The following is a 24,448-nucleotide window of genomic DNA, read 5'->3' as shown; positions in this document are numbered from 1 at the left end:
ATATCTTGCATCCATATTGTGGTAAATGCCCCTCCCTACTTTGTCTAAGAGCCAAATACTTTCACGCACACTCATTGCCTCATATGTGCTGTAATAAACAATCATTTTACTAAAATCACGTGTCTCTCCTGACTGATATATGACCCTGAAAAGTGAGAGGGACTGGTTGATATACATTCATGACAATCAGAAGACTTAGACAGGGATGAAGATTGGTAAGCCTCTGAAGGGGAACATTAAAAAAAAAGAGGTTGAACAAGAAGTGCCCGAGAAGTGCGTCCCCAGAGCCGGCGCACGAAGCGCGTTGATCGTTCAGACGCTCTGTCTGCCGTACGTCTGGGTCCATCATCGGACAGCAGAGGGCGTGCCACGGCGCACAGCAGACCAGCCAAGCCACAGTGACTACCTGCCTCTGTTGCAAGCGGGGGGTCTGCTCCTGTCTCCATGACGACCCGGAGGGAGCCTGCTCTGTTCAGTGGGGCTTGACATTCGGAGTGTATCTGGAGAAGGATGCAGAGGAGCCTCACAAGAGATGCATTCCCCTCAGCAGGATGCTCTGCCCCCCCCCCCCCATGAAATCTTGTCAGACAGCCTCCTAGACGATGACAAGAGTGTGCTTGGATCATTTTGTATTGTTGCAGCCGCCGGTTTCCGTGGCAACCTGTCTCTCCGCTGACCGGTATAGCTACAGCCTCCGTTAAGTACGTGCTCCTGTCTGTGTGTGACTGGTGGCTTCTGTCCCTATCCCTCAGCTGGACATGAATTAAACATGAGGACACAAGGCTTCTCTGTTCCTATAACAAAGCTGTGACATCATCACATCACACACACACACACACACACACACAGACTTGTAGCCATCCAAGAATAAGTCTACACAAGCGAAAGCAAAAACACACACGAGCAAGAGCTTTTCAGGTAGATCACGTGACTAGTCTTTATCAATAAGTAAAATGTTAAGTAAAGCCCCGGCCACAAAAGCACTTAAATCTATTTTAAACTCTGCAGCAACAGATTCATTTGAAGACTTACAAAAGCTTAAGAAATGTATTTCCTTTAATCCCACTATACGTGTGTGTGTGTGTGTGTGTGTGTGTTTGCAGTTATTGTATTGCACATTTAAAAAAAAAGAAAAAAAGGAAAATCCTGCATGGCTCCGTCTTTGCTGCATGCATGGTTTTTGTGCTTGTGCTTTTAGACGTGACAATGTCAACACAGGACAATACACGAATAAGCTGAAGAAGAATGTTGTTTTTAAAATAAAAATGGGACCATTTTAGGCCGCAGATCTAAAATGTCAATATGGCTATAGCCATAAACCCAGTCTCTCCGTCTCTTATCTCTGAAAGAGAAAAAATAATAAAAATAAATGAAGAAAGGCTGCATTAACGGGCCTGCTGCTGTAATAGAACAAGCAATGATTAAAAAACAAAAACTGACATTTTTTTAAAATTGAAAATGTAATAATTTTACCACTGTCATATTCCAAATCACCCTTGACAAGGCGCCGAGTGAAAGTGTTATGATCGATAAGCAAAGCGGAGGCGCTGGTCATATTGTTTTTAGACAAAAGCATTTTTTTAAATCATTGCTCCGATCCGTCTGACTCCATCCCTCCCTCTACGAGCCGAAAAGCCGGGACAGATGAAGCGGCAATGCCGCTGCAAAGCCGGCCACAGTGACGCCGTTCATGCAGGACCTGGATACACAGATGCTACATTACCTGATCCCGGCTGCTGCCTCGCGCCGTGTCCTCCTGCCCCAAAGAGGGGGGGGGGGGCGATTATTTGCTGCGGGACCTCAATCACGCATTCACCGCAACGGGCCGTTCCGCAAACCCAAACGAAAACGCCCCCCCCCCCCCCGTGCCTTTGCAAGCGTTGTCCCACCCACCGCTGTCCGTCAAAGGGTGCTGGGCGGGGCAAGTGGATGTCAATCCTGAGCAAATTTAGGTTAGCGTCCAAACTGCCTGATGAAAATAGAAAAAAAAATCCAACAAATGTACATTTTCATCTGTCAATAACATGTGAGAAAAGGCAATTAAAGAAATGAACATTAATTTGGTCGCTTTTTTAATGTGCTTTGCTTAGGCAGTGACGAAAACATGAAATTTAAATGCAAAACATAATTCAACTCATCAAATAATTAACTGTGTACTTTAAGTACACTGAAATCCATTTTTCACAGTACAAAACTACGGATACATGAACAATGAATAAACAATAGCCTACTGTAGCACATTATTTTTTTAAGATGCCGGATTAAATATCTAACGTGCGTGAATTTTTAACTAGTTCGTTCAATTTGAAACATGCAAACAAACGAAAGTCAACAGGTAGTTGGAAATTATCGAAAGTATTTTGTTTATTTGAAAGGGCACGTAGTTTTAATCAGGCAACGCTGCGGACAGCATACAAAAGGGTCCTCGATTGAAGGACCTCGCGCATACGTAAACAACGGATATGTTTGCTTGATTGGCGTGGCGTTGTTCATTCTAGTGGAATTAATTACAGATAATTGATTTTGGACGCGATGGCAGAGGAGAGCGACCTGGAAAAGTATGTTCTTATTTTACTGCTCACGCTCAGCTAACGATTTTAGCCGCTGCTAACAGATTCCGGTCGAGTTTTCTCTCGACGTCTCTCCGTCACTGCGGAGGGATATTCTTTTTAGCAGACACATGTGGTGTTTATTGTGTTGTAAAACGAGAACGCGAGTGTAATACTGGCTATAAAGAAGTCCTCTTATGGTTGCTTATGCTGCATTGTTGAATAATAAATCAGGGAGTCTGCGCCACCGAGACGATCAGCAGCTCGGGTCGAACCAGGACACGGCCGCGGCTAATTAACGACTACCGTAATTAAATGATTCCTCTCTCGGTTATCCAGTCTGTGTTTGCGCCTTCTTTGTCCCTGTTCACTTTCCTCATGGTATTAACATTTATTAAAATGTCGTCCCATTCAGACGTGCAGTTGAGGAGCTCCTCAAGGAGACTGACCGGGCTCGGGTACGAGCAGAGACCATGGGCCCTGCAGGATGGTGAGCCCGATTCGACGTACCTCATGGACTTGTGGCTCCTACTTTCAAGGGGACATGTCCTCCTGGGACCCAGCCAGTTAGCATGTCCCTCTGTAGTGGACATTTGTCCATTACAGATGACATGCTAACCCAAAGCTGGGTCCCAGGAGGATATAAAAAATAATAATAATTCTACACTAATATTTTGGTAGACATGTTTCGAATATTGAACTGTTTAAAATATTGAAACATGTCTGGCAGCACTCTTCCCCATTGTGACATCACAACGGGGGGACGTTCTTGGACGTGTTGCCCTATTTTGAAGAGGCACTGTCTTATCTGGACACAAATACAGACAGGGATTGAAGTTTGACGTACGGATATTTACCATTTATTTTAGCAGATTATCTGTATTGATATTGGCTATGTGTACATCTTTTCCACTTAAATGCCAACATTTAACGGATTGACATACTAATTTTCCTAAATTATCTAATACAAGTGGAAATTGTGAAGAATATAATAAATATTAAGCCAATTAGTTTAATGTCAATAGCGATTCAGGATTTGTGAATGAGTGAAATGCATTGTTAACTTGCCGTCTCACTGTTAAGGTTCTGCTCCCTCTTTTAGGTTGAAGTGTCCCCTCCAGAGCACCAACAAGCGGTTCCTCCTCAACACATTACGCTCACCTGGTTTCAAGAGGCACTTCGTTGAGCCCAGTGACCGAAACTCCTCCTCAGGAGGCCGCCTGAGGAGGGACTCCCCGGATAGGAGTCGCGATCGGAGCAGGACGCCTCCCAGAAAGCACAGAAGCAACGGAGGCCATTCGGGCCATAAACATCGTCACAGAGACAAAGATGAGAAGCGGGATAAAGACAGAGAGCGGAATTACAGGCACAAAAACAGCAGCGAGCGGAGACCTGGGAGAGAGGTCCATAACAGAGACAAAGACAGACTTCCTGAGTAGAGACTTCTTTTACGCAGGCCGCTCCTCCGCCGTTCATCACGGAGGTGTGGACGCTCCTGAGTCTGCTCTCTGAACTGCTAACACACCTCGCAGACCTGCGTGGGGTCTGAGACGTGTCCTCCTTTATATTTCATCGTGGGAAAAGTGTAGAAGCAAGAGCCACAGAAAACATGCGTCACTTGTTTTTATCCTCGCTAACGGAGGGATAATCTCAGACAATAGTTTAACCAGCATTTTGCGAGTCACAACTCTTTCATTTGTGTAAATGTCTCTCAAAATAATTTCATCTCTTTTTTTCTGAATTCCTTTCAACTTACTAGTATGGCTCAGGAAATCGAGAATTTGTACGAAATGTTTTTAAACCAATGTTGTTACCCCCCCCCCCCTTTCCCTCTAACAATAGTCAAGACTTGTAATTTCGGTTTCCCCCGTATAGTGGAACGTGTTTGATTTCAGTTATAGTGTCGTTATTCACTGCTCTCGGTGTTTACGTATGCCACGCTGCTGTCGCCACAGCAGGATAAGCTCAGTTTATCGCATGTCCAGCTTCCTGACATGCATATAATGGCTATCAGAAATGGTTTTGTTTGTCAAAGGAGAAAAAAAAAATCTTGTTTTGACACTCCTATGTTTGCGAAGAAGTGGATTGGCAGTGATGTAATAAAGCTGTAATGGCTGCAATGACTATTTATGAAAACTTTGCTGTAGGACATACAGAGGAAACTTACCAACAATGCATTGGTTGTGTGGTTTAACCTGTTTTTCAGGACAACAGGTGGACACTCAAGCGTTGAATGTTTATGTCTCTCCTATCTGATCCTTTTAGCCTGAGTTTAATTCTACACTCTTATTGCTCCCGCATCCAGAGAGCTTTATAAATGTCGTAAAGGCCGGTCTCTTCAGCCTGGATTACCTATTGGCCTATTATATGATTTTTTTTTAACTACGCTACTCCCTCGCTTCAGCCATTACGGAAAGATTCTCCTATGGAGTTGCAGCTAAAATGCGTTTAATGCCCTCATGCTCCATAAAGCACGTTACGCAAGTCCACTATAGAAGAAAAAAAAGCCCCAGTTAACTGTTTCCTGCCTTTTGCCTGAACCAATGATCAAATATACCCTTAAGCCGTGTGGCAGAGGGTGGATTTGAATGGAATTGGTTTACCCGAACTTTATTGCCCCGCTGAGTGCCCCATTAAGATACACTGGAAAGTGATATCGTTGTTTTTGAAGAGCCCTATATGCAAATTGTCATTGATACACACTATCCAGATAAAAAAAGCTCCATCGTCCTCTCAGATTATTAACGCACCAATCATCTGGCAGACGCTGAAGATGCTGCAAATATTTGCGTTTCGCGCGTCGTGGAGACGCGCACGCGCACGCCGGTTAATTGAGTTCTGTTGCGCGCACTCCAGTCTAAATTGGTTCTCCACGAGAGGTGTTGTTTAATGGACCGAGCACACACACACACACACACACTGAAGGCTAATGGCCGGCAAACATGTGGAGAGTGCAGCGGCCCCTCTCTGTTTGTTGTGTGTCCGAGACCCGGGGGGGGGGGGGGCTAAATGGTGTTAAATGATGCATTTAAACAAAGACTATAATGGGTACGTGTCAAAAGTAGGAAAAGTATATGAGAAAACAACAACAACAACAATTCTACCAGACTTTGGTTTGATCTTTTAATCCTGGTTTCCAGGACAACGCCTCTTATCTGGAAGGTCTACCAATATTTGCACCGTAAAAATCGATTTATCGGACGCACTGAGCAGGCGGAGATCGATCCATGTGAATTGGCAATGCTTTATTATATGAGGGGAAACCAACACGAGAAAAGAAACATGTTTCCGTCTTTGTAGATTAAGAAGTATACTCCGTTCACATCCTTTATGCAGGCATGATTTAAAATATTCACGTAGCTGTGTGTGTGTGTGGGGGGGGGCAAAGAAGCCGTTCTGTTCAATTTACTTAAAAATCTCATGCGAGAATAACCTAGAGGCTGGGGGGGGGGGGGGGGGGGGGCGTGTTTTGGACAAACAGTGAAGCCAATGGCTTCGGAGCTGCTGAGTCACATGGTGCCACAATGACACACCTGTGCGGCGCCGCGAGGCCCCCGCGTGTTGCGCCCGGACAGGTGTCGAGCAGAGGTTCCACGCGCAGCAGGCGCAGCAGGTGCAGCACACGCGTGTGTGGTCGGGAAGCCATGAATCGGGACGATCATTATTATCCCTGCCAAGTTTTTAAAGATTCCTGCATCTACCAGAGAGCCCAGGGGGGGGAGGACTACAGCCAGAGTCCGCCGCCCTGCCTCTACATGAGCAGGCAGGTGCATCCCGTCTACACACCGCCGACCATGGGCGTCTTGGAGCCGGCGAGCCTTCCTGACATCGCCGCCTCGTACAGTCTACCCATGCGGGAGGAACCAGGCGCGACTCAGCTCCATCATCATCATCATCATCATCATCCTCATCAGAGCCTCCAGCCGCAGCCTCTTCCACCCGCCACTGGTTATGGGGACGCGGGGGGACAGAGTAGATATCACCTCCCGTTTCCCTGGATGAAAACCACAAAATCTCACGCACACACCTGGAAGGGACAGTGGCCAGGTAATTCTTCCTATTCCGCATATCGATCAGTAGATGGAACTGATATTCAGATTTGCTTCATTCATTCAGAATACATGCAGGCTTGCTTGCAACATCCTGTGGTGCACGGCACTATAACAAATTATTCTTTATGTGTCCTCTAATATAAGATAAGATTCAATTTATTGTCATTGAGCATGTCACAAGTATAAAGTAATGAAATGTAATGACATCATCTCCAACAATATGATCCAGGGTGTTCCAGTTTACCTTGTCAGTCAATTTATAAAGGCTCCGGAAGGTCTGTTACTTTTATCAGGCCTTATTGTCACACAAAAAAATGTAGATTTTGTCTGTACAAATAGTTTTCATAAATCGCCTTATCTTAAACCATCAACTGGCTGAATACCATAAAAGGTCCTTACAAAACATTGTCGTGGCTTGGAAGATGAATGAAAAAATAAATATTAAAATAAATCATAAGGACATACAGTTTATAATGAGACTTTCATCATTTAGAAGAGACAATTTGATTTGTTTAAATGCCTTAAAACTTTAAGCCATTTTATTACTTTAGCGTCCTTCAGATAATTATGTTGTCAGGCTTTTCATTTAAAAAAATAAAAATAAAAATAAAAATTGTACTCACAAATATGATAAAATATTTAAACCTATGGCAATGATTTAAAAAGTTGAAATAAATTTAGCAATACAAACAAGATGACACCAAAAGCTGTTTTGTTTCAAAGATATACTCAAAACTTTAATCGTGTGCGGTCAGTGCAATCACAATAAATAATTATAATAAACTAAATTCTAATCTATAATTATTGTATTACATGCACTGTTTGGATAGTTAGAAATAAACTCTGTTTAAATCATGCTATAGTTACACCTCTATACCTTCTAAATTCAAGTTTGTACGGGTTGAACATTCTTCAGCAGCTGCCGAAGCCTTCCTGATCTTCTCATGGTTGTGTTTTATGGTGAAATGTTGCAGTCTGAATGGCGATTCCCAGGGTTTGTTGGCTTTTAGGTATATTGGTAAGCTTATATAAATTAAGTTATTTTAATTGTTTGACTCTCAACATTGATGTTGAAGATATCAGCCCTTGAGAGACTAGCTTGTCTAATTAACTGAAACCACATCAGAAGGATCTGTTGGTGCCCTCAGATATCACACATGCACTTATCTCAATGCTAACTTTTGCTTTTATAATATTGTGGCTTTATTTGTGGCCTATATAGGACTTGATCCCGGTTTGCCCCATCTTTCAAATAGAACTCATAAAATTAGCACTGAAACTGATTTTTTTTTTTCCACACAATTTCCATGGTCGAGTTTGAGACTTTCCACACAGCTCAAGTTGCTTTAAGTATAAACTAAGGAAGTATATGCATAATTTGAATAAAAGACAAGTCATTTTAAATTCCTTGAAATGTTAGAAGTAAATAAATGTTTATTCTCCTGTACTATTATTATTAAGACAAATGCATGGCTTCCTGTTTATAGCCTCTTTAATGTTTTCCATTATGATAATAACCTAAACAGATTTTGTCTGAATATAATATATATAGACCAAACCTTCGATAAACCATTGAAGCTTTTTTTTTTAAATGAACCTGCATCTCTGTCCGTCTCCAGGACCATACGTGATGGCCGAGAGTGAGGAAAACAAACGCACCCGGACCGCCTACACGCGGGCCCAGCTGCTGGAGCTGGAGAAGGAGTTCTTGTTCAACCGCTACATCTCGAGGCCCCGCCGGGTGGAGCTGGCGCTGACCCTGAGCCTCACCGAACGCCACATCAAGATCTGGTTCCAGAACCGGCGCATGAAGTGGAAGAAGGAGGAGGACAGGAGGAGAGTAAGGGCCGCCGACCCGGATCAGGACTCCTCCATCACCTCTGGAGACCAGGCGGAGGCCGCCGGAGGGGTCTCCTCTTCAGACGGACCTCACACTGCATCGCCTCCCGTTTCCCCGCTCCACGGTCACCCCCTCTCCATTCCAGTGTCTCTGGAGACCGCGTAGAGTAGACCCAGAGGAGGGTCTCAAAAACATGGAGCCAAACTCATTTAAGGAATCTCCAGACCCATCTAAGAGGATTTGTATTTTTAAGACTCCATGAGGGTGTGAAGGACGAAGGGACGCTTTATCCTCTGAGTTTATTTTATTTGACACTGGATGTTCCTGAGTCAAGACATGTTTACCCCCCCCCCCCCCCCCTCAAATTCATGGGGTCAGTGTCACTGTTGCACTGTGTGTATATTAATGTATGCTATATCATGTATAGGCCGTGTTTTATTGTCAATGTACACTTGTACATATAAGCATAGGCTGACTAACGCAGTTGTTAAATTGAAGTCAATGCTTTTATTTGAATTACTGATTGCTCAGTATTGAATAACCTTAATAATAACCTAATAACTTTTGGAATAAAGACAATTACAGCCCTGATAACATTTTGGATTCTGCAGCAGATTGACCTTTAAAAGGGGGAGACATTCAGAATAAACCCCATAACTGCAGGTTCACAGCTTGTCCCGCACCAGAGCGCGCAGGCGCAGGCGGCAGATCTTCTTCACCTCCGCGATGCCGCGGTCTCTCTCCGCGGCGCGCTCGTTCCGGCAGCGCTCGGAGAGCTGCCGCAGAACGTCCGCCTTGTCGCTCATCCGGGCGCAGATGACGAAGGGAAAACCGAAGCGCTGCTTGTACTGCTCGTTGAGACGCGCCATGCGTAAGGCCTCCGCCTGGTCCAGCGCGTCCATCCCGGCCACCGCCTGCTCCTCGCGGGACTCCTGCGTCAAGGTGCCGCTCTGGAGGCCCCTCCCCGCGAGGTCCGGGTGGCACCGGAGGATCCCCTCTTTACCTGCGGGGGGGGGGGGTCTTCACAAAATAGTCACACAAAAGTAAGAACCAACCACGAGCGTCTCACCTGACTCCGGAAGCGCCTCTATGAACTCGCTGACGGCTGCCTCCAGATCAGCCAGACTCTCAAAGGGCCGTCTGGACCAGACGGCAGCGCTGATGAGAGGACATCTCTCCACCACGTTGCCGAAAGTATTCACGAAAGCTTCGTAAGGGAGAGCATTGATTGCGGCGATGTCCATGTTGATGTGAGAAACTTTATTCGGCAGGTCTTTGTAACCAGCGGACCGTGGGAGAGACCACGTGACCTGGGGGCGTGCGTCTGCAGCAACTTTTCTAAGTGTTGGACTGCAGCTGACGTCAGTGATGGGTTTGGGGGGTTTGCTGCTTGTAACCATCATAATCTGTAAGTGCTGCATTTGAGCAGCTCAGTATTTATCTAACTTTTATTGTACTTGATACAGCCTTAAGCACACATCAAATGTTAGACATTAAATGTTAAACACGAGGCTTCCGACTATAAAGGTTTTTATTTGCTATAATGCAAATGGAGGCAAAAGAGGAACCAATCTGAACAACTTTAATCAAAAATAAGGAGCGTAGCCTCAAAAGAACACTGTAAAACCGGAGAACAGTCAAAGTAGGGAGATTGCTCATAAACTATTTTATCTTTGATGACAACAGAAATGCTCTTGGGCCTGAAGTGGGTTGTGTTGTCAGTGACCACAAGGAGACCCGCTATACTATAATGCCAGCAATGTCTTGCTGCAAAATATACAAATATTCAGCACAAAGCAGGATAAGGATAAACAACCACTCACTCATTGCACACATGACGTCACTCTCAAACCTATACGGACCATTTTAGAGTTATTAATTCGCCCAAGTTGCATGTTTTTGGAGGCGGGAGGAAATGGGAGAACGTACAAAATCCGCACAGGTAGGAAACGAACCTGCAACCTTTTTGCTGTGAAGCGAACGCACTACCACCGTGTCCACAATGTCAACATATTTTACTAAATCAAGACAGCTGAAGACTCGTATTCGATTCAAATACACTTACATGAAGATATTAGCATAAAACACGAACCATGGATTTCTCTCACGTACACCAGATGCACACATATAACGTTTGTGATAGTCGGACAGCTGGGGGTTTACATCTTGATGTATTAACTCTTACTGTTTATTATGCTGCTTTCTCTCCGTAATACTGGATTACATTTTTTACTTCCAAATAATATGATCCAGTAAACGAGTATTTACTTTTGTTTTTGTGCATGATGTTTGCCATATTTCCTGCTTTCATTACTCCAACACTTAGTAATGGCGCCGCGGTTCGCACGTCGGTGGGCGTGTCGCGTGTGGCCGAGTTCAGCGTTTGAACGGAGGGTCAATGTGCTGATGGCGAGGTCCCTGGCCCTGCTGCAGTTACTATGCCCTTGGTGAGATTCAATGATAATATAATTTGAGGATGGGGGGGGCACAGATGACTTATTGTTCACTCATGCATGGGTACAACGTTTTATTGCAGATATAATGCTTGAAAATTAAATCATAATCCTACTTTGAAATTTTTTATTTTTATCCAAAACTGCTGTCGTGAATGAGAAAATAAAAAAAAATGAGAAAAATATATTTCATAGCAGAATATATAAAAGGTGAAAGTATATTAAATATGATAAAATCTAAAACCGATTCGAAAGAGGTCTAAATAAAGAGTTTATTGCATATAGATAAATGTTAGCATATATATTTAAACCAGAGAATATCATCCAAATTCAGCTGCACAGACCCGCCCCCCCCCCCCAAAAAAGAAATCCTTAGAATTATATTCAATTCACATTTTCATCACAAAAAATATAATTCAATGAAAACTCATTTCACACTTTATAATGCATGTTATTACTACTTGCGTTGATCTGTTCAAAATGTGCTGTGAGTTTTGTTGAATCCCATCTACAAGCCTAAAAAAGAGATTAGAACACATCTGGTGCATTCATTGATAGGTGATCACTCAGGACCATTTGGCTTCAGAAGTCTTTCCTCAACTGCCATCTCATCCGACTCTGGCTTTTCCACTTCGCTCTTTTCAGTCGCGAAGGTTTGACAGTATTCGTTTGCCGACTGTGTCTTGCCCTCGTCCTCTTTAGTCAAGGTAGGAGCCTCTAAAATATCTAGAGCATTCTGGTAGTCGCTGGATGTCTGGTCACGCATGTAAAGGTAGAGCTGAAAGAGGAGGGGAAACCGGAATGTTAGCAATGGAAAAAGGCCTGTGATGTTAAGAGATCGGATACAATAATTAAATCTGGGATAAAATGCCGAAAAGGCCGACCTTCTCTGCGTCGCCTGTCAGCTGATCACACATAAACAGCAACAATTTGGAGAGAGGTGGCCTGTTGTGGGGGTTCAGCGCCCAGAACCTACACATGATCCCAAACCTGGAGGAGACGTTCACACGGAAAAGACATTCTCCAATAGTTTATGCACCTGGAAAGTCAATGAAATGTACGATAGAAGTCAAAAGCGGCGGTCCTACAGTACTTTAAAAAGTAATTTTAAAGAGAAGAAAATAAAGTACAATGTCTAAAAGAGGCGGTTCAAAGTACCGGTCAGAGTGTTCAAGAGAAGGGCGTACATACAAACTGGAGGCACCTACACAGACTCATTGGCGTAAGGCGGACGCTCCATCTTAAACCCGTTCTTGATCATTGAGGAGAACTTGTGATCCGCCTCCGTGCCGTAGTACGGAGTGACACCTGAAAACGGACTGGCGTGAGTCAGTGTGAGGAATTATTGACTGATTATTTTTGCACATCGTGGCCGGTGCTGGTGAAGGCTATACCGAGTGAGAAGATCTCCCAGAGCAGAATGCCGTAAGCCCAGACGTCACTTTTCGTGGTGTATGTCCCCTGAAAGATGCTTTCTGGTGCCATCCACTTCACCGGTAAACGTGCCTGACGGAGAAGTGAGGACAGCTTTTCTTTACTGTGCAACCAATGAACGGTATAAAAAACAATGTATTATCTGACATACATTTCCTTTCACGACATAGTTGGAGTCGTTGTCAATGTCCCTGGCCAGGCCGAAGTCACAGATATTCACCAGTCTGCCCTGTGTCACCAGCACGTTCCTAGCTGCCAGGTCTCGATGGATGCACTGCAGACGCACAGGGAGAGTTTATTGGTTTATGGTTGAACCGCAACGTTCGATGTTTTCGTTGTTGTTGAAATGCTCCTTTACTGTTTTGATAATTTAGACATGAGTGTCCTTCATAATAAAATAAGTAATAGCCATAAAAATGAGCTAAATCAATAGAATGAAACTATATCAAGACATAAGTTTCAAAAGTAAAACATTGTTTAAAACAAATTCTACTTTTAAAAAGTGTTAAAAGAGCAATAGCTCTCTTTGTTTGAAGGATCGTGTAGAGGTAGACTTTGGGGCCCTAACCCTAACCCTAATTAATGTGATAATTTTTTTATTGTGCTGTGTGTCTGTATTGACAGTGAAGAATTGACACATATAGAGTCCCTGCGTCTCTCACATTTTTGGAGGACAGGAAGTCCATGCCTTTGGCTACGTGGAAGGCAAAGCTGAGCAGGTCATCAAAAGTCAGGTCTTGCAGGTTCTCATCCTGATCCTGAAGGCTGGCACAGATCTCTGGGTCTGCAGAGAGAACTGATCAGTTAGGATCAATATGGAATACACTTTGCATTCCAGGCGTTGAAATAGTTTCTCTGCTTGACAATATCAATTTTGTGACTAATTAATTTCTTTTACCTTCGAAGCTGTCTGCAGAGTTGGGTTTGAGGAGTGTGGTGTCACACTGCCCTCTAGTGGGAGAGCTGCGCATGGGAACATAATTGTCCACCGCTGTCTCTGGGCCACTGAGGAAAACGCACGTTTTTGTCATGTTAAGCCAGACTTCTCATGTCTGCACTTCTAAATACTTCATTGTATTATAAATCCTTCCTTCAACGGACAGTCAGATTTTTTTTTTTCACGTCTTGACTTTGCAAAGAGACATAGCTCTCGTTAATACCTGCAAAAGCCTTGAATGCAGATGAATTGCTTATTGAGTATCTAGTTTGACACCAAGAGCCGACTGAGTTAGTCAGGCAAAACCTTAAGTGGTGTCCATCCGGCAGATCTCTGCTCAGAGAGCTCTGAATTGTCTTCTTGCAAAGGACATCAGAGTCGGTTTGAGAGGAACCTGGGATCGCTTTCCAGGAAGAAAGAGTCTGCTTCACAGCCGCTGCGATACAAAGAGCAAGAAACTTTACGACATTTTCATCTGCATGCACACTTCAAAGGATTTCCATCTGGGCAGATCGGACCGTAGACATACCCGTCGTTAGTCAGAGAGCACGACAACCAGGTATAACCTGCTGGCACAAGACTCGCGGTCTCAAAGGTGAAGGTCATTTTAGCCTCGCTGGACCAGAATTTAAATTTCGGCGCATCTGAAACAAAGTCAGTCGGCAATCGGCTTTGCAGAATCATACACTTTCATTTAGAAGGTAAATGTCTAATTAATTAATAATAAATAATAAATTACTTTCAAATACCGCTGATTCTGCAGAGCCGATTACAGGACAGATGTTCGGACTCACCTGCTATCATATTTCTCTGATGCTTTCTTTCCTTCATTACAAACGCATTACGGAGCCAGACCGAACCTTGATGTAGATTTGTGCGAACACACTTTAAACTGGGGAAGCGTTAGCGATGACGTAGCAGCCCCGCCCGCGTAGTAAAAACACACACAGATTGTAATCGGTGTGCTTGAAACTATTATAAATGTTTCTGTTTCATTGTTACGGAAGAAAAATGATATTGTAAAAAAATATTGTTATTATTTTATTGATTATATGGCGGCAGATGCGTTTTTTTTTATATGTCTATATTCGTGCCTTATATTACTAATTTACTGAGACTTAATATTTTGAACACTTTTAATTTATTTTTAATTTTATAATTTTTAATCTTATTCTTTTGCGCTCATATTATGACCGCTAAAGCCCAACATGTAGCTACATTTGCAGCAGCAGCAGCAAAGTGCTGCCGGACGCTGGACCCACAATGCAAAGCCTCGCTAGCTCGCCGCTAGCTTAGCATCCTGGACACGGGAAAAACAACAACAGGCTACTTTCTGCGCTGAAGGCAGCTGCATGGATATCGACAACGACGCCGACCAGGATTCCTCGCATGCGCTGATATTTCCATAAAGCAGGATGCATCGTGGCTTTATGATGTGAGCTGCTGCGGGATCTCGAGTGCTCTTCACCAGCTCAAGTCGTTTAATAATATATACATTTAAGGGGGAACTGTTTGCAGGCTAGCTGGCTAGCTATCTGCGACTCTATGTGTGAGTGTCTTCCGGCAGCAGCAGCAGCGGTGCCATGAACAGTGGACTCCCAGCTTCAGCTGCTCCGCTCGCGGGTGCCGGGATACCCAATATCAAAGTGAAGTTCTGCCGATATTACGCGAAAGACAAAACCTGCTTTTATGGCGATGAGTGCCAGTTCTTACATGAAGATCCGTCCATGGCAAGCCTACCAGTGCTCGGTGGCGGCGGTAGCCCCGTCCCGTTGTCTATGGCCGGTGGTGGCGGGACGCCAGCGGGGTATTCCCTCGGTGGCTCTGCGGCAAACTGCCCGGGCAGCGGCGGGACCGGTGTACCCAAAAAGAGCGAACCATTGGGGCCCTCAGGCACACCTCTGGAGGGGCAGTTGTTGACCAGTAAGTAGCAAGGTTTGACAAGGCCCCGTAAGGGGTCGCTGACTATGACTTTAATGTTGGGCCTTGTTAAAATTTAGCCCGGGGATTCACTCAGGCCTTACTCAAAACAACTTACCTCAAAACAGCGTGGGTAGATTTACATACATTGCATGACGATGAACGCTCTCTGCGTGCAGCTTGCACGCGTGTTGTTCTGTAGCTGTTCAAGAGAGAGCTATTACTGGACTATTATAAATTTATTGCAACGATATATCCATACTGTAGCGGCCTGATGTTATACATGACAGCTGTGAGGAGGTTGATCCGCAACCCACTAAAGTTAGCATGTTAGCTCCTAGCTGTAGATTAGCTGTAGTCAAACTGTCAAGAAATTTACTCATTTTGCATATTTAAATCGCCTTTTCATTGAGTTTAGCGTTGCGTTGTCACTTTCAATGCTGATTTCTAAAGTTTTCATTCCGTTTATACTATGTTTTTGTGAATACTATTGTTGTTGTTAATATGCAAGTGTGATGTTTTTCTAGCATTAGCATAGCTCGCCAACCACGGGGCATTGTTTTTGTGTTGCTTTTGCGATGTAAACAACAGGTTGCAGGTGCACCGTTCGAACGAGCACCGCGGTTAGCTCTAACCTGAACGCAGGCCACCTTTAAAAGTTGTTTTGCGTTAAGTTGTGCACCTGGTAGATGTTCTGTGGCAGACTTTCAGTCATTTCAGCCATTGCTCTGTGGAACTATTTTTTGTTGACATTTTTTTCTCTCTCTGTAATTGGCACAGCAAACACTCACTACTGTTTGCATCAACATGCATACTTCCTCCGGCCTTCCATACTTTTTATTTTATTTTATTTAACCAGGTAATTGTGAATTAATCCAGCCGATTAATCCGCCTTGTGGGTCACCGGTGTTACTTACTGGAGCCTTTCCTAGCCGACTGTTGGGTTATACACCCCAGACGCGTCACCAACGCGTCGCGTGGCCTACAGATTTAAATGATATCGGTGATATCGATCTGGTGCCATTTCATATTTTCTAAACTTCTGCTTTCGTCATCCACAGTCCCAGGGATGGAAGCCGCGACCCTGAGTGATTCCAATCTTACCAACTCTTACTTCAGCAGCAGCTTTATTGGGGTTAATGGCTTCGGGAGCCCAGTGGAGTCTAAGTACTCAATGATGCAGGTATCAAAGAGAATCTGTAGATGTATATAGAGTCAGTGTTGATCATATTACGTGACAAAACACCTTTGAAATGGTCACATTTCTGTTTTATTTTGCTGCATACATGGTATTTGTGGGTTTTGTAATAAATCTATTATTGATGCTTCTATTTTTTTTTTCCAGCGAATGACTACCAGCAGCAGCTCACCCAGTCTCCTTAATGATGGTGCCAAGAACTTCAGCCGCAGCACCCATGGTAAGTCTCCTTATTGCTAGGCTACTCTTTGTAGTAGCATTTAGCACTAATCAATGCACCAACGTTCAGCTCTTTGCACCGTCTGATCTTCCGTAGATCCAGTGAACTCCCCAACATCTTCGCTTTTCAGTGATTTTGGTGCTCTTAGTATTTCCCAAAGGAGAAAGGTAAGCATTAAAATATTCCCTTCAAGACCCTCATCAGCTGTCCTCCACTCACAATGCAGTTCTAGGTCCCCTCCCTGCGAAGGGAAGGAAACGCCTCTTTTTGTGACTGACCTTTAGCCCTTTAGGTTTGAATGTTTGGAACTCCCCCCCCAGTCAGTCGGAACTGATCAGTGCTCCTTCAAGTCCAGTTTATTTTGTAAAGACAGAGCTCAAGATGAACTCGTGTGAACTCATGTGTTACCTTCTACGACAGGTTCCCAACCCAGCAGCAAGTGAGTTCATCCCTAAGGGAGTTCCACGTATGGCGACCATGTCCGCTGTCCAGACGTTCCCTTCACCTCTATTCCCACATCCTGCCCTCGGCGGCTCAACAGCTGCTGCGCTGTCTCCAGGTAAGATCTTTTACTTTACTTTACTTTTTTTTTTTTTTGAATTGAGAAATCACTAAATTGTTATTTATTTTAATCTGCTTTGTTCTTGAAGCAATGTTTTTTTTCCTGTCGTTGTTGATTTTAGGCATGTCTCTGTCTGCGGGCTCGTCTCCTCTCCACTCCCCAAAAATTACACCACACTCGTCACCGGCCCCTCGTCGACGCAGTCATACCCCAAACCCTGCCAACTACATGGCGCCCACCGCGGCGTCTGATCAGGGACCTCACGTAATCCAGAAAGAAACCGGTGGGACCACGTACTTCTACACGGACAACACGCCGGCGCCGATGGCGAGGATGGTATCTACTGCTTTCAGTATCTTGCTCTGTAATTCAGCCAGGAAATGAATCAGAAGGCCCTCAGAGCACTAATCAAATCTGTATCTGTAGTTAACCTGATGCACTTTCTAAACTTGGGTCTGAGATTCTTTTTTAGAGGCGATGCAGTGACCGGTGCAAAATGAAAACGATATATTTGATTTCCATCTTAACAACTTAAACGAAATCCTTGTCAGAAGTATTTTCTTTTCCCGTCACGGTAATTTCATAGCTACACATGCAGGGTTTTTATTTCGACATAAAGAGGAAGATGTCTCTCCCGTTTCATTACAGGTGTTTCCTACCTACCATATCTACCCCCCCATAGCACCTCACGTGGCTTACATGCAGCCGAAAGCCAACGCCCCGTCCTTCTTCATGGCTGATGAACTCAGACAGGTATTAATTACCCCAAGCCAAACCTTTGTTTCATTTGTCACGTCTTCATCTCCTGATGTGCTTTATTTGTGAAAACTCCTGCGGTTTCTTTTCAGGAGCTGATAAACAGGCATCTGATAACCATGGCCCAGATCGACCACTTGGAAAACCCAGGTGAACCCAACAAAGGCTTGTGGTGAATCTGTCCTTTGTGTGTGACAAGTCAGTTAATCAAGACCTTGTTGGCGTTTGCACAACAATCACAGGGCGGTTAAATGTTTAAAAAAAAAAAGTGTGGTCTCTATGTCTTTCACTGGATGAGTCACGACTGTGAACTTTGACATTAAGGCATAAAAACCATACAGAAAATCTATTAGTTTAGTGCTGATAGCCAACTAGCCGTTACTGAAGCTGCTGTTCTGGTTTCTGCCGTCCTGGACAGACGTACCGTCTGAGATGGACAGTTACCACAGTCTGTTCCCCCTCGAACCCCTCCCCCCACCAAACCGCATACAGAAGACCAGCAACTTCAGCTACACCACCTCCTGCTACAAGGCGGTCAACACCAAGGATGACCTGTCGTACTGCTTGAGGAGGATACACGGTAAGAAACACGGTGTTGTTGACCCCCCCCCCCCCCCACCAAAAAAAGCACAGCACAGATGTCAAACAATCACTTCAATTCTTTCTTATAAGAACAATGCAGGCTTTGTGTGATGATTCCTGAGTTGAATATGCCACGTGATGCGTTTGTTGCTGCTGCTTCTGTTGTCATGTTTAAAGGTCCCTCCCGATGTAGTAATATTGAACACACGCATCTACCGGTGCTTGTAAACTAGTTGCGATTGCCTTCGTGCTGTTTGTGTCCAGGGTTTCGCCTTATCAACACCAAGTGCATGATGCTGGTGGACATGTGGAAGAAGATTCAGCACTCAAACTTAGTGACGCTGAGGGAGGTCTTCACCACGAAGACCTTTGGGGACAATTGTAAGTGTGTGTTATGGATGCAAGCTTGTTGAGTTCTCTGTGGGTCGTAAGTCAACGTCTGCCTCTGTCTTTAATTGTGCCCTTTGATAGTTAGATGTTTTTAACTCTATCATTCCTGCCCCCCCCCGCTAGCGTTGATGTTCTGTTACGACTTCCATGCCGGTGCAGAAACCATGTTCAGCAGACACTTCAATGACCCGGCAGCAGACTCGTACTTCACCAAGAGGAAATGGGGTGAGTAGGTCGCCTCTTCTTCCCTCCTTCACGTTGTAATGCTCCCAGCACAACTCTGTGCCCCCCCCCCCCCATTCATCAACTTCGTTCTACATCCCACAAGGTTTAAAGTTCTATTTCAGTTGCGTTATTTTGTTGATGCTTAAGCGATGACTCGAGTGTTGGGAGTCTGTTACATCCTTTTTTTGTTCTTTGGCGGTTGAAGTGTGTGTCTGTACGGAAGAGAGGCACAGGGGGGGGGGGGGGGGAGGAAACTGTGGCTGAAAGCGATCCTAGAGCAGGTGCTTATAGTTTACCTACAGAAATACAGACGTGGGGGGGGGGGCGACTAAAACCACTCAGACGCCGGTAGTCTGCTGTCATTTTGTGTTATGGATATCGTGATCATTTTCATGACTGCGTAAAATAAAAAGAAGTAAAGTCCTTTTAGTCATAAAGGAAACAAGCAGCTGATTAATCAGTGAAATCGATACCCGGAAGTGGAAAGGACGATTCGTCATGATGCGGCAGCGATGAGCGATCGGGGGAAAGTTTAAAGTTCAGCATGAAATTAACGCCTGACCTGCCAGGCTCCGTGTCTGCGACTAAAACGCGTCTTCTTGTGCAGGACAACACGAACAGCCGCCTCCGCGGCAGCATGCGGGCCTCCTCCCGGAGTCTCTGATCTGGGCCTACATCGTCCAGCTCAGCTCGGCCCTGCGCAGCATCCACACGGCCGGCCTGGCCTGCCGCGTCATGGACCCCAGCAAGATTCTCATCACTGGCAAGACCAGGTACAAAAACAGCCCCCCATTTCTTCATCCAGCGTGGGTGGGGGGGGGGGGGTTAATTCTAGCTTGTCAGCAATAAGCATAAATATCTGTGACTATAAAAGCTCCATAAATTGGAATTTCCATCTCATGAAGTGTCGACGTGGCGAGTGTAATTGTTTGTAAATTGTGCTGCTTCTCTGCAGGTTACGGGTGAACTGTGTCGGGGTGTTTGATGTCTTAACGTATGACAGCAGTCAGACCAATCACCTCGCCCTAATCCCACAGTACCAGGTACGGTTTCTGATCAATCAACATGCAGAGACTTGCCGAGTGATTGGTTTGTATGATTGTTAACATGGTGTGTGTGTGTGTGTGTGTGTCGCAGCAAGCGGACCTGGTGTCACTGGGCAAGGTGGTGCTGGCTTTGGCGTGTAACTCCCTGGCTGGCATTCAGAGGGAGAACCTGCAGAAGGCCATGGAGCTGGTGTCCATCAACTACTCGTCAGACCTCAAGAACCTCATTCTGTAAGCAGAAAGAGGGGCTTCCTGTGTTGTTGGATGGAACGTGCGGCTTTTCAGAGATGCCGGGACATTTCCCTGTAATATCAACTGGCCAGAAGACCAACATGGCTGCTTGTTTTGCTTCTGCAGGTATCTGCTTACTGAACAGTCTCGCCTTCGCAGCGTCAACGACATCATGCCGATGATCGGAGCTCGATTCTACACGCAGCTGGACGCATCCCAGATGAGGAATGACGTCATCGAGGAGGACCTGGCCAAGGCATGTGAAGGGCAGCACATTTTGATTCGTGTTTTTATTTATTTTTTACAATGCCCCCAACTTCCCCGTTGAGGTTTGACTCTGTACTCGGTCGGCAAACGAAATTATGTGCCTGTCAGAATCTGCTGTTTGTGTTTCATCTCTTATCTGTCAGATGTGAGACATCCTAGTTGTGTGCTGATATTTTTGAGGCCCGTGCAAAAACATTTGAGCACGACTGCTTAAAGTCCAGCTCTGCCTGTGAAGCTCGGAGGAGGAAAAGATGGCGGCCTCTAATCTCTTCCTGCTGTTCGTGCATTTTGAGATGAGCCTGATATGGACAGCAGGGTTCATGTTTCTAAATGTTTCCTGCAGGGATCAACGTTCAAAGCGCTCCGTCGTTTTCAGGAAGAATTGGAGATTATTTTTTTTTGCTCATTTGTTATAATTTTGCTTTGTTGTTTTCATTGTTATTTATCCTTCAGTTCATGTTTAATACAAATATAAACACTTGTTTATTTGCAGGAAGTGCAAAATGGCCGCCTCTTCCGCCTGCTGTCCAAACTGGGCACCATAAACGAGCGTCCAGAGTAAGTAGCACTTACACACACACACACACACACACACACACACACGCGCTGGTGACCCGTTCGGTCGGCCGCTCGCTGTGGCTTGATATTCTTTCGGGTGTGAATCAGGTTCCAGAAGGACCCGACGTGGTCGGAGACGGGCGACCGCTACCTGTTGAAGCTGTTCCGCGATCACCTGTTCCACCAGGTGACGGAAGCTGGGACGCCATGGATCGACCTCAGCCACATCGTCTCCTGCCTAAACAAGGTCAGTGCCCTCTGAAATTCAGCTGATCTGTTTTCCTCATGATATTCTCTCTCGTTACTTGAGAACTGTGTTCCCTGTATTTGCGTCTCTATGGCAACGCGCCGCCGTTTCACAGCTGGATGCGGGTGTTCCTGAGAAGATCAGCCTGGTGTCTCGAGACGAGAAAAGCGTTCTGGTTGTGACCTACTCGGACCTGAAGCGCTGCTTCGACAGCACCTTTCAGGAGCTGCAGGCCGCGGCCTCCGGCTCTCTGTAGCGCCCTCTTCGGTTCTGGCGTGGGACTGCCCAGACCCGTAGCACATATTGCACTACAGGAACAGGACCAGGCTCATGGAAGTGACATTGGCATGGAGAAGGCAGTGGGGCAGGACTTCCTGAACCTCAGTCACATACACTGACCCTGCCACACCAGGAAGTCTTTCTCTAAAGATGTTTTTTTTTTTTTTACATTTTCTAAAAATGCAGCTGAAATTAGTAAAACAGGAAAAAAAGGACAAATATGGAAGCTGTGATGAACGAGGATCATATTTTTTTTAACATTTGGGGAACAAGATGAGAAAAACCCACCCCACGAGGTTTCGGACTTTTTTCCTGCTTTTACTGTTTATTTCTACAATTGGGGTTTGTTTTTCTGAGGAGGATGCACTAAGATTTAAATTTTCAATTTTTTTTAGTTGTGTTATTTTTATGAACATGTGAGTGGCCCACAATGGTGTACAGAGAGAACTAAAATCAGGACAAGAACAGAATAAATTAATGAAAAGAAAAGAGAAAAAATAAAAAAAGAATCCAGCTTTTCTTTTTTTATTGTCTCTCTTCCAACTTGAGAGCAACACCCCTTCATCGTGACGCACTGGGAGACGGGACACACCACTGAAGGCTTTCATTTGGGCGGGATGTTACATTTTTCATGAAATAGGCCGGCCTACTTTTGCTTTAGTTGTTGGTTCCCGCTCAGAAAGGACAAACCACTCGGGTAGGTGGGAAAGATTCTTAAAACTGGAATAAAAAAAAAAAAAATCTGACATTTTGGTTCAGGAGAGGGTGAAACATCAAGCTCATGCGTGGAGAGGTGGGCAGAGTGTTTGTTACGTATGCATCAACCCGCTTTGATTAATGGACGCTATTGTGACATGAACTGCTCAAGGGGGGGGCTATTTTGATTCGGCTGTCTGGCCCTCGGGCGTAGCCTTCGGCCGGGACATCTGTGTAGCCGCAGCTGCCTCTTGGTGATCTGCCCATCCCTCTCAATGCCACCTCTCTTCTCTGTCTGTTACTCTCTCCTTCTTCCTGCTTTAATCCTAACCCCCCCATGAGCTCTCGGCCCCTCACATGTTAAAAAAAAACCAAGATGCTTTTTGTGATTTCTATTCTCGTTGGCGTTTTCTTTGCTCAGATCTTGTGCAGGAATGCACGATGGTAAATGACTGGGCAATTCATTATTGCCTCTATTCATTATCTTAAATCTTTTTAATTCTGTGGACCAATTCCCACAAGGGATTTAGAGAAAGGGAGGGGGGTGAAGGGCAGAATAAGATCAGGCCACCAAACGATTCTTTCGTTTGTTTTTTATTTGACTTTTAATCATGACACACACGCTGGAGACAAAGCAAAGTGGGCTGCTGGCTGTTCGCTCAAAATGGCTTGGATTTCTCTCAGGATGAAAAAAGCTGGAGGGGCCCCAGTGATTGAATGTGTTTGGCTGTCATTGGCTGCCCCGTCCAGTCGGATGAGTTGCAGCGGGGGTGGGGGTGGGGGGGGGGGGGGGATGGAGATGTCAACAACATCATGCTAAGATTTCAAGTTGCCCTGAAGCACAGTTTATAGTCTGTGACTGATTTAAATCAAATTATCCTGAATGATTTTGGTGCAAACCTGCTCCGCTTGGATCAATCCAAGCCCCCCCCCCCCCCCCCCCCCCCCAACAGCTGCTCTTGAGTTCTCATGTCCTGCCTTCAAGTTTCTGGAAGCTTTTTTGTCCAAAAGTGTACAAACCTCAACCTGGTCACATTCATGAACCACACAGATTTGAGAAGTGAGAGGGTTGTTGGTTTTCGTTGTCTGATCCGTGTGTGCAGGAGCAGGGCCGCGTTCCATTTTGTACTTCCAGTGTTTCCGTGCAACGAGCAGGCGAAGCGTATTTGGTGAATCTGGTGCTTTAGAAAACCTGGAAGTCACACAGACACCTTAATGTGATCTACACAATGTCGCTGTTCATACAACTTCTTCCACACACACTCCAGCTATCAACAGTGGTGACACACACACACACACACATACACAATCTACAATCACCATCTTAGTATGTTTTATGCCCCTCTTGTGTTCATTGTCTCAATTTTTTGCAATATTTGTCTGTACAGCAGTATTTTAATAAAGAATACCAAAATGAATTGATCCCGACTCCTTTTTTGTGCTTGGGATAGTTTTTAATGCGAGTTTTTGTCTTTTAAAACTGAAAATTCAAGCAAATGTTGCATTTCATCGGCACAAACCTCCGTTTGTCGTCACACAGGAATGTTTAGCTGCATTTTACAAATGAACGCTGGATTAAGTTGTCCGTAATCCAGCGAATAAAGTAAATCCTCAGCAATACAGAGACCAGAAGTAAATGTTTCCGCTTTAAAAATGTTTTTGTGTGTGTATGTGAACAGGTTATTCACTTGTCCGTATAGACGTAAAGGAAAGACACTAAAGATATTCAGCAAAAACAGTATATACATGTACATGTATTAATATAAATTTATGTCACACACAGATATGGTAACTATACACACAGTTGTCTGTTAGGTATATTTATCTAAAACCAACGCAGTGTAATAGAACACTCGCAGTCTTATAGGTTTTATTAAATGATACTGGGAAGTGTTTCTAATGCTTTTGACTTTATTGGCACTAAAGGAGGTGAATAGTTCCAATAAAACTGATCGCACATAGTTTTATTGCTTCTTTTGCTCGCTGTACCCAACAATCTAGCAACT

General features: G+C 44.8%; 5 protein-coding genes across 5 annotated transcripts; 3 read left to right on the top strand and 2 right to left on the bottom strand.

Moving 5' to 3' along the window:
* The first annotated feature begins 2,437 nt into the window (after window positions 1–2,437).
* Window positions 2,438–4,658, top strand: si:ch211-140b10.6 (protein POLR1D-like). The gene is made up of 3 exons (XM_068748134.1): window positions 2,438–2,558; window positions 2,965–3,039; window positions 3,652–4,658. The coding sequence occupies exons 1-3, from the start codon at window positions 2,533–2,535 to the stop codon at window positions 3,986–3,988; spliced, it is 438 nt and encodes a 145-aa protein (XP_068604235.1). The 5' UTR covers window positions 2,438–2,532; the 3' UTR covers window positions 3,989–4,658.
* A 1,535-nt stretch (window positions 4,659–6,193) lies between these two features.
* Window positions 6,194–8,606, top strand: pdx1 (pancreatic and duodenal homeobox 1). The gene is made up of 2 exons (XM_068748023.1): window positions 6,194–6,596; window positions 8,221–8,606. The coding sequence occupies exons 1-2, from the start codon at window positions 6,194–6,196 to the stop codon at window positions 8,604–8,606; spliced, it is 789 nt and encodes a 262-aa protein (XP_068604124.1).
* Window positions 8,607–9,106: 500 nt separating this feature from the next.
* Window positions 9,107–9,685, bottom strand: urad (ureidoimidazoline (2-oxo-4-hydroxy-4-carboxy-5-) decarboxylase). The gene is made up of 2 exons (XM_068748241.1): window positions 9,511–9,685; window positions 9,107–9,444 (listed from the first exon to the last, which is right to left on the bottom strand). Exons 1-2 carry the CDS (start codon window positions 9,683–9,685, stop codon window positions 9,107–9,109), a joined length of 513 nt encoding a protein of 170 aa, XP_068604342.1.
* Window positions 9,686–11,456: 1,771 nt separating this feature from the next.
* Window positions 11,457–14,069, bottom strand: flt3 (fms related receptor tyrosine kinase 3). The gene is given in 11 exon segments (XM_068748240.1): window positions 11,457–11,672; window positions 11,779–11,884; window positions 12,103–12,202; window positions 12,289–12,400; window positions 12,480–12,602; window positions 12,991–13,106; window positions 13,227–13,333; window positions 13,464–13,684; window positions 13,686–13,701; window positions 13,795–13,909; window positions 14,060–14,069. Coding segments are annotated over 11 exon segments (1,242 nt in total).
* A 743-nt stretch (window positions 14,070–14,812) lies between these two features.
* pan3 (poly(A) specific ribonuclease subunit PAN3) lies at window positions 14,813–21,802 on the top strand. Its single transcript, XM_068747708.1, has 18 exons — window positions 14,813–15,188; window positions 16,247–16,368; window positions 16,531–16,603; window positions 16,700–16,770; window positions 17,024–17,162; window positions 17,287–17,501; window positions 17,814–17,918; window positions 18,014–18,071; window positions 18,340–18,501; window positions 18,768–18,884; window positions 19,017–19,118; window positions 19,726–19,891; window positions 20,074–20,161; window positions 20,256–20,395; window positions 20,522–20,651; window positions 21,156–21,220; window positions 21,329–21,467; window positions 21,583–21,802. The coding sequence occupies exons 1-18, from the start codon at window positions 14,849–14,851 to the stop codon at window positions 21,721–21,723; spliced, it is 2,373 nt and encodes a 790-aa protein (XP_068603809.1). The 5' UTR covers window positions 14,813–14,848; the 3' UTR covers window positions 21,724–21,802.
* The last annotated feature ends 2,646 nt before the right edge of the window (window positions 21,803–24,448 follow it).

Source organism: Brachionichthys hirsutus, chromosome 14 (assembly GCF_040956055.1).
Source record: "Brachionichthys hirsutus isolate HB-005 chromosome 14, CSIRO-AGI_Bhir_v1, whole genome shotgun sequence".
Taxonomy (NCBI): domain Eukaryota; kingdom Metazoa; phylum Chordata; class Actinopteri; order Lophiiformes; family Brachionichthyidae; genus Brachionichthys; species Brachionichthys hirsutus.
Note: the sequence above shows the minus strand (reverse complement) of the source record. Positions and strands in the feature narration are given on the sequence as shown.

What these genes read in the sequence shown, in the direction of transcription:
- si:ch211-140b10.6 (XM_068748134.1), top strand. Translation starts at nt 2,533, where the DNA reads ATGGCAGAGGAGAGCGACCTGGAAAA. An exon ending in GAGGAGAGCGACCTGGAAAA is followed by an intron (nt 2,559 to 2,964) that starts GTATGTTCTTAT and finishes CGTCCCATTCAG; the next exon opens with ACGTGCAGTTGAGGAGCTCC. An exon ending in ACCATGGGCCCTGCAGGATG is followed by an intron (nt 3,040 to 3,651) that starts GTGAGCCCGATT and finishes TCCCTCTTTTAG; the next exon opens with GTTGAAGTGTCCCCTCCAGA.
- urad (XM_068748241.1), bottom strand. Translation starts at nt 9,685, where the DNA reads ATGGACATCGCCGCAATCAATGCTCTCCCTTACGAAGCTTTCGTGAAT. An exon ending in AGAGGCGCTTCCGGAGTCAG is followed by an intron (nt 9,445 to 9,510) that starts GTGAGACGCTCG and finishes CCCCCCCCGCAG; the next exon opens with GTAAAGAGGGGATCCTCCGG.
- pdx1 (XM_068748023.1), top strand. Translation starts at nt 6,194, where the DNA reads ATGAATCGGGACGATCATTATTATCCCTGCCAAGTTTTTAAAGATTCC. An exon ending in CTGGAAGGGACAGTGGCCAG is followed by an intron (nt 6,597 to 8,220) that starts GTAATTCTTCCT and finishes GTCCGTCTCCAG; the next exon opens with GACCATACGTGATGGCCGAG.
- pan3 (XM_068747708.1), top strand. Translation starts at nt 14,849, where the DNA reads ATGAACAGTGGACTCCCAGCTTCAGCTGCTCCGCTCGCGGGTGCCGGG. An exon ending in GAAGACCTTTGGGGACAATT is followed by an intron (nt 18,885 to 19,016) that starts GTAAGTGTGTGT and finishes CCCCCCCGCTAG; the next exon opens with CGTTGATGTTCTGTTACGAC. An exon ending in CTTCACCAAGAGGAAATGGG is followed by an intron (nt 19,119 to 19,725) that starts GTGAGTAGGTCG and finishes CTTCTTGTGCAG; the next exon opens with GACAACACGAACAGCCGCCT.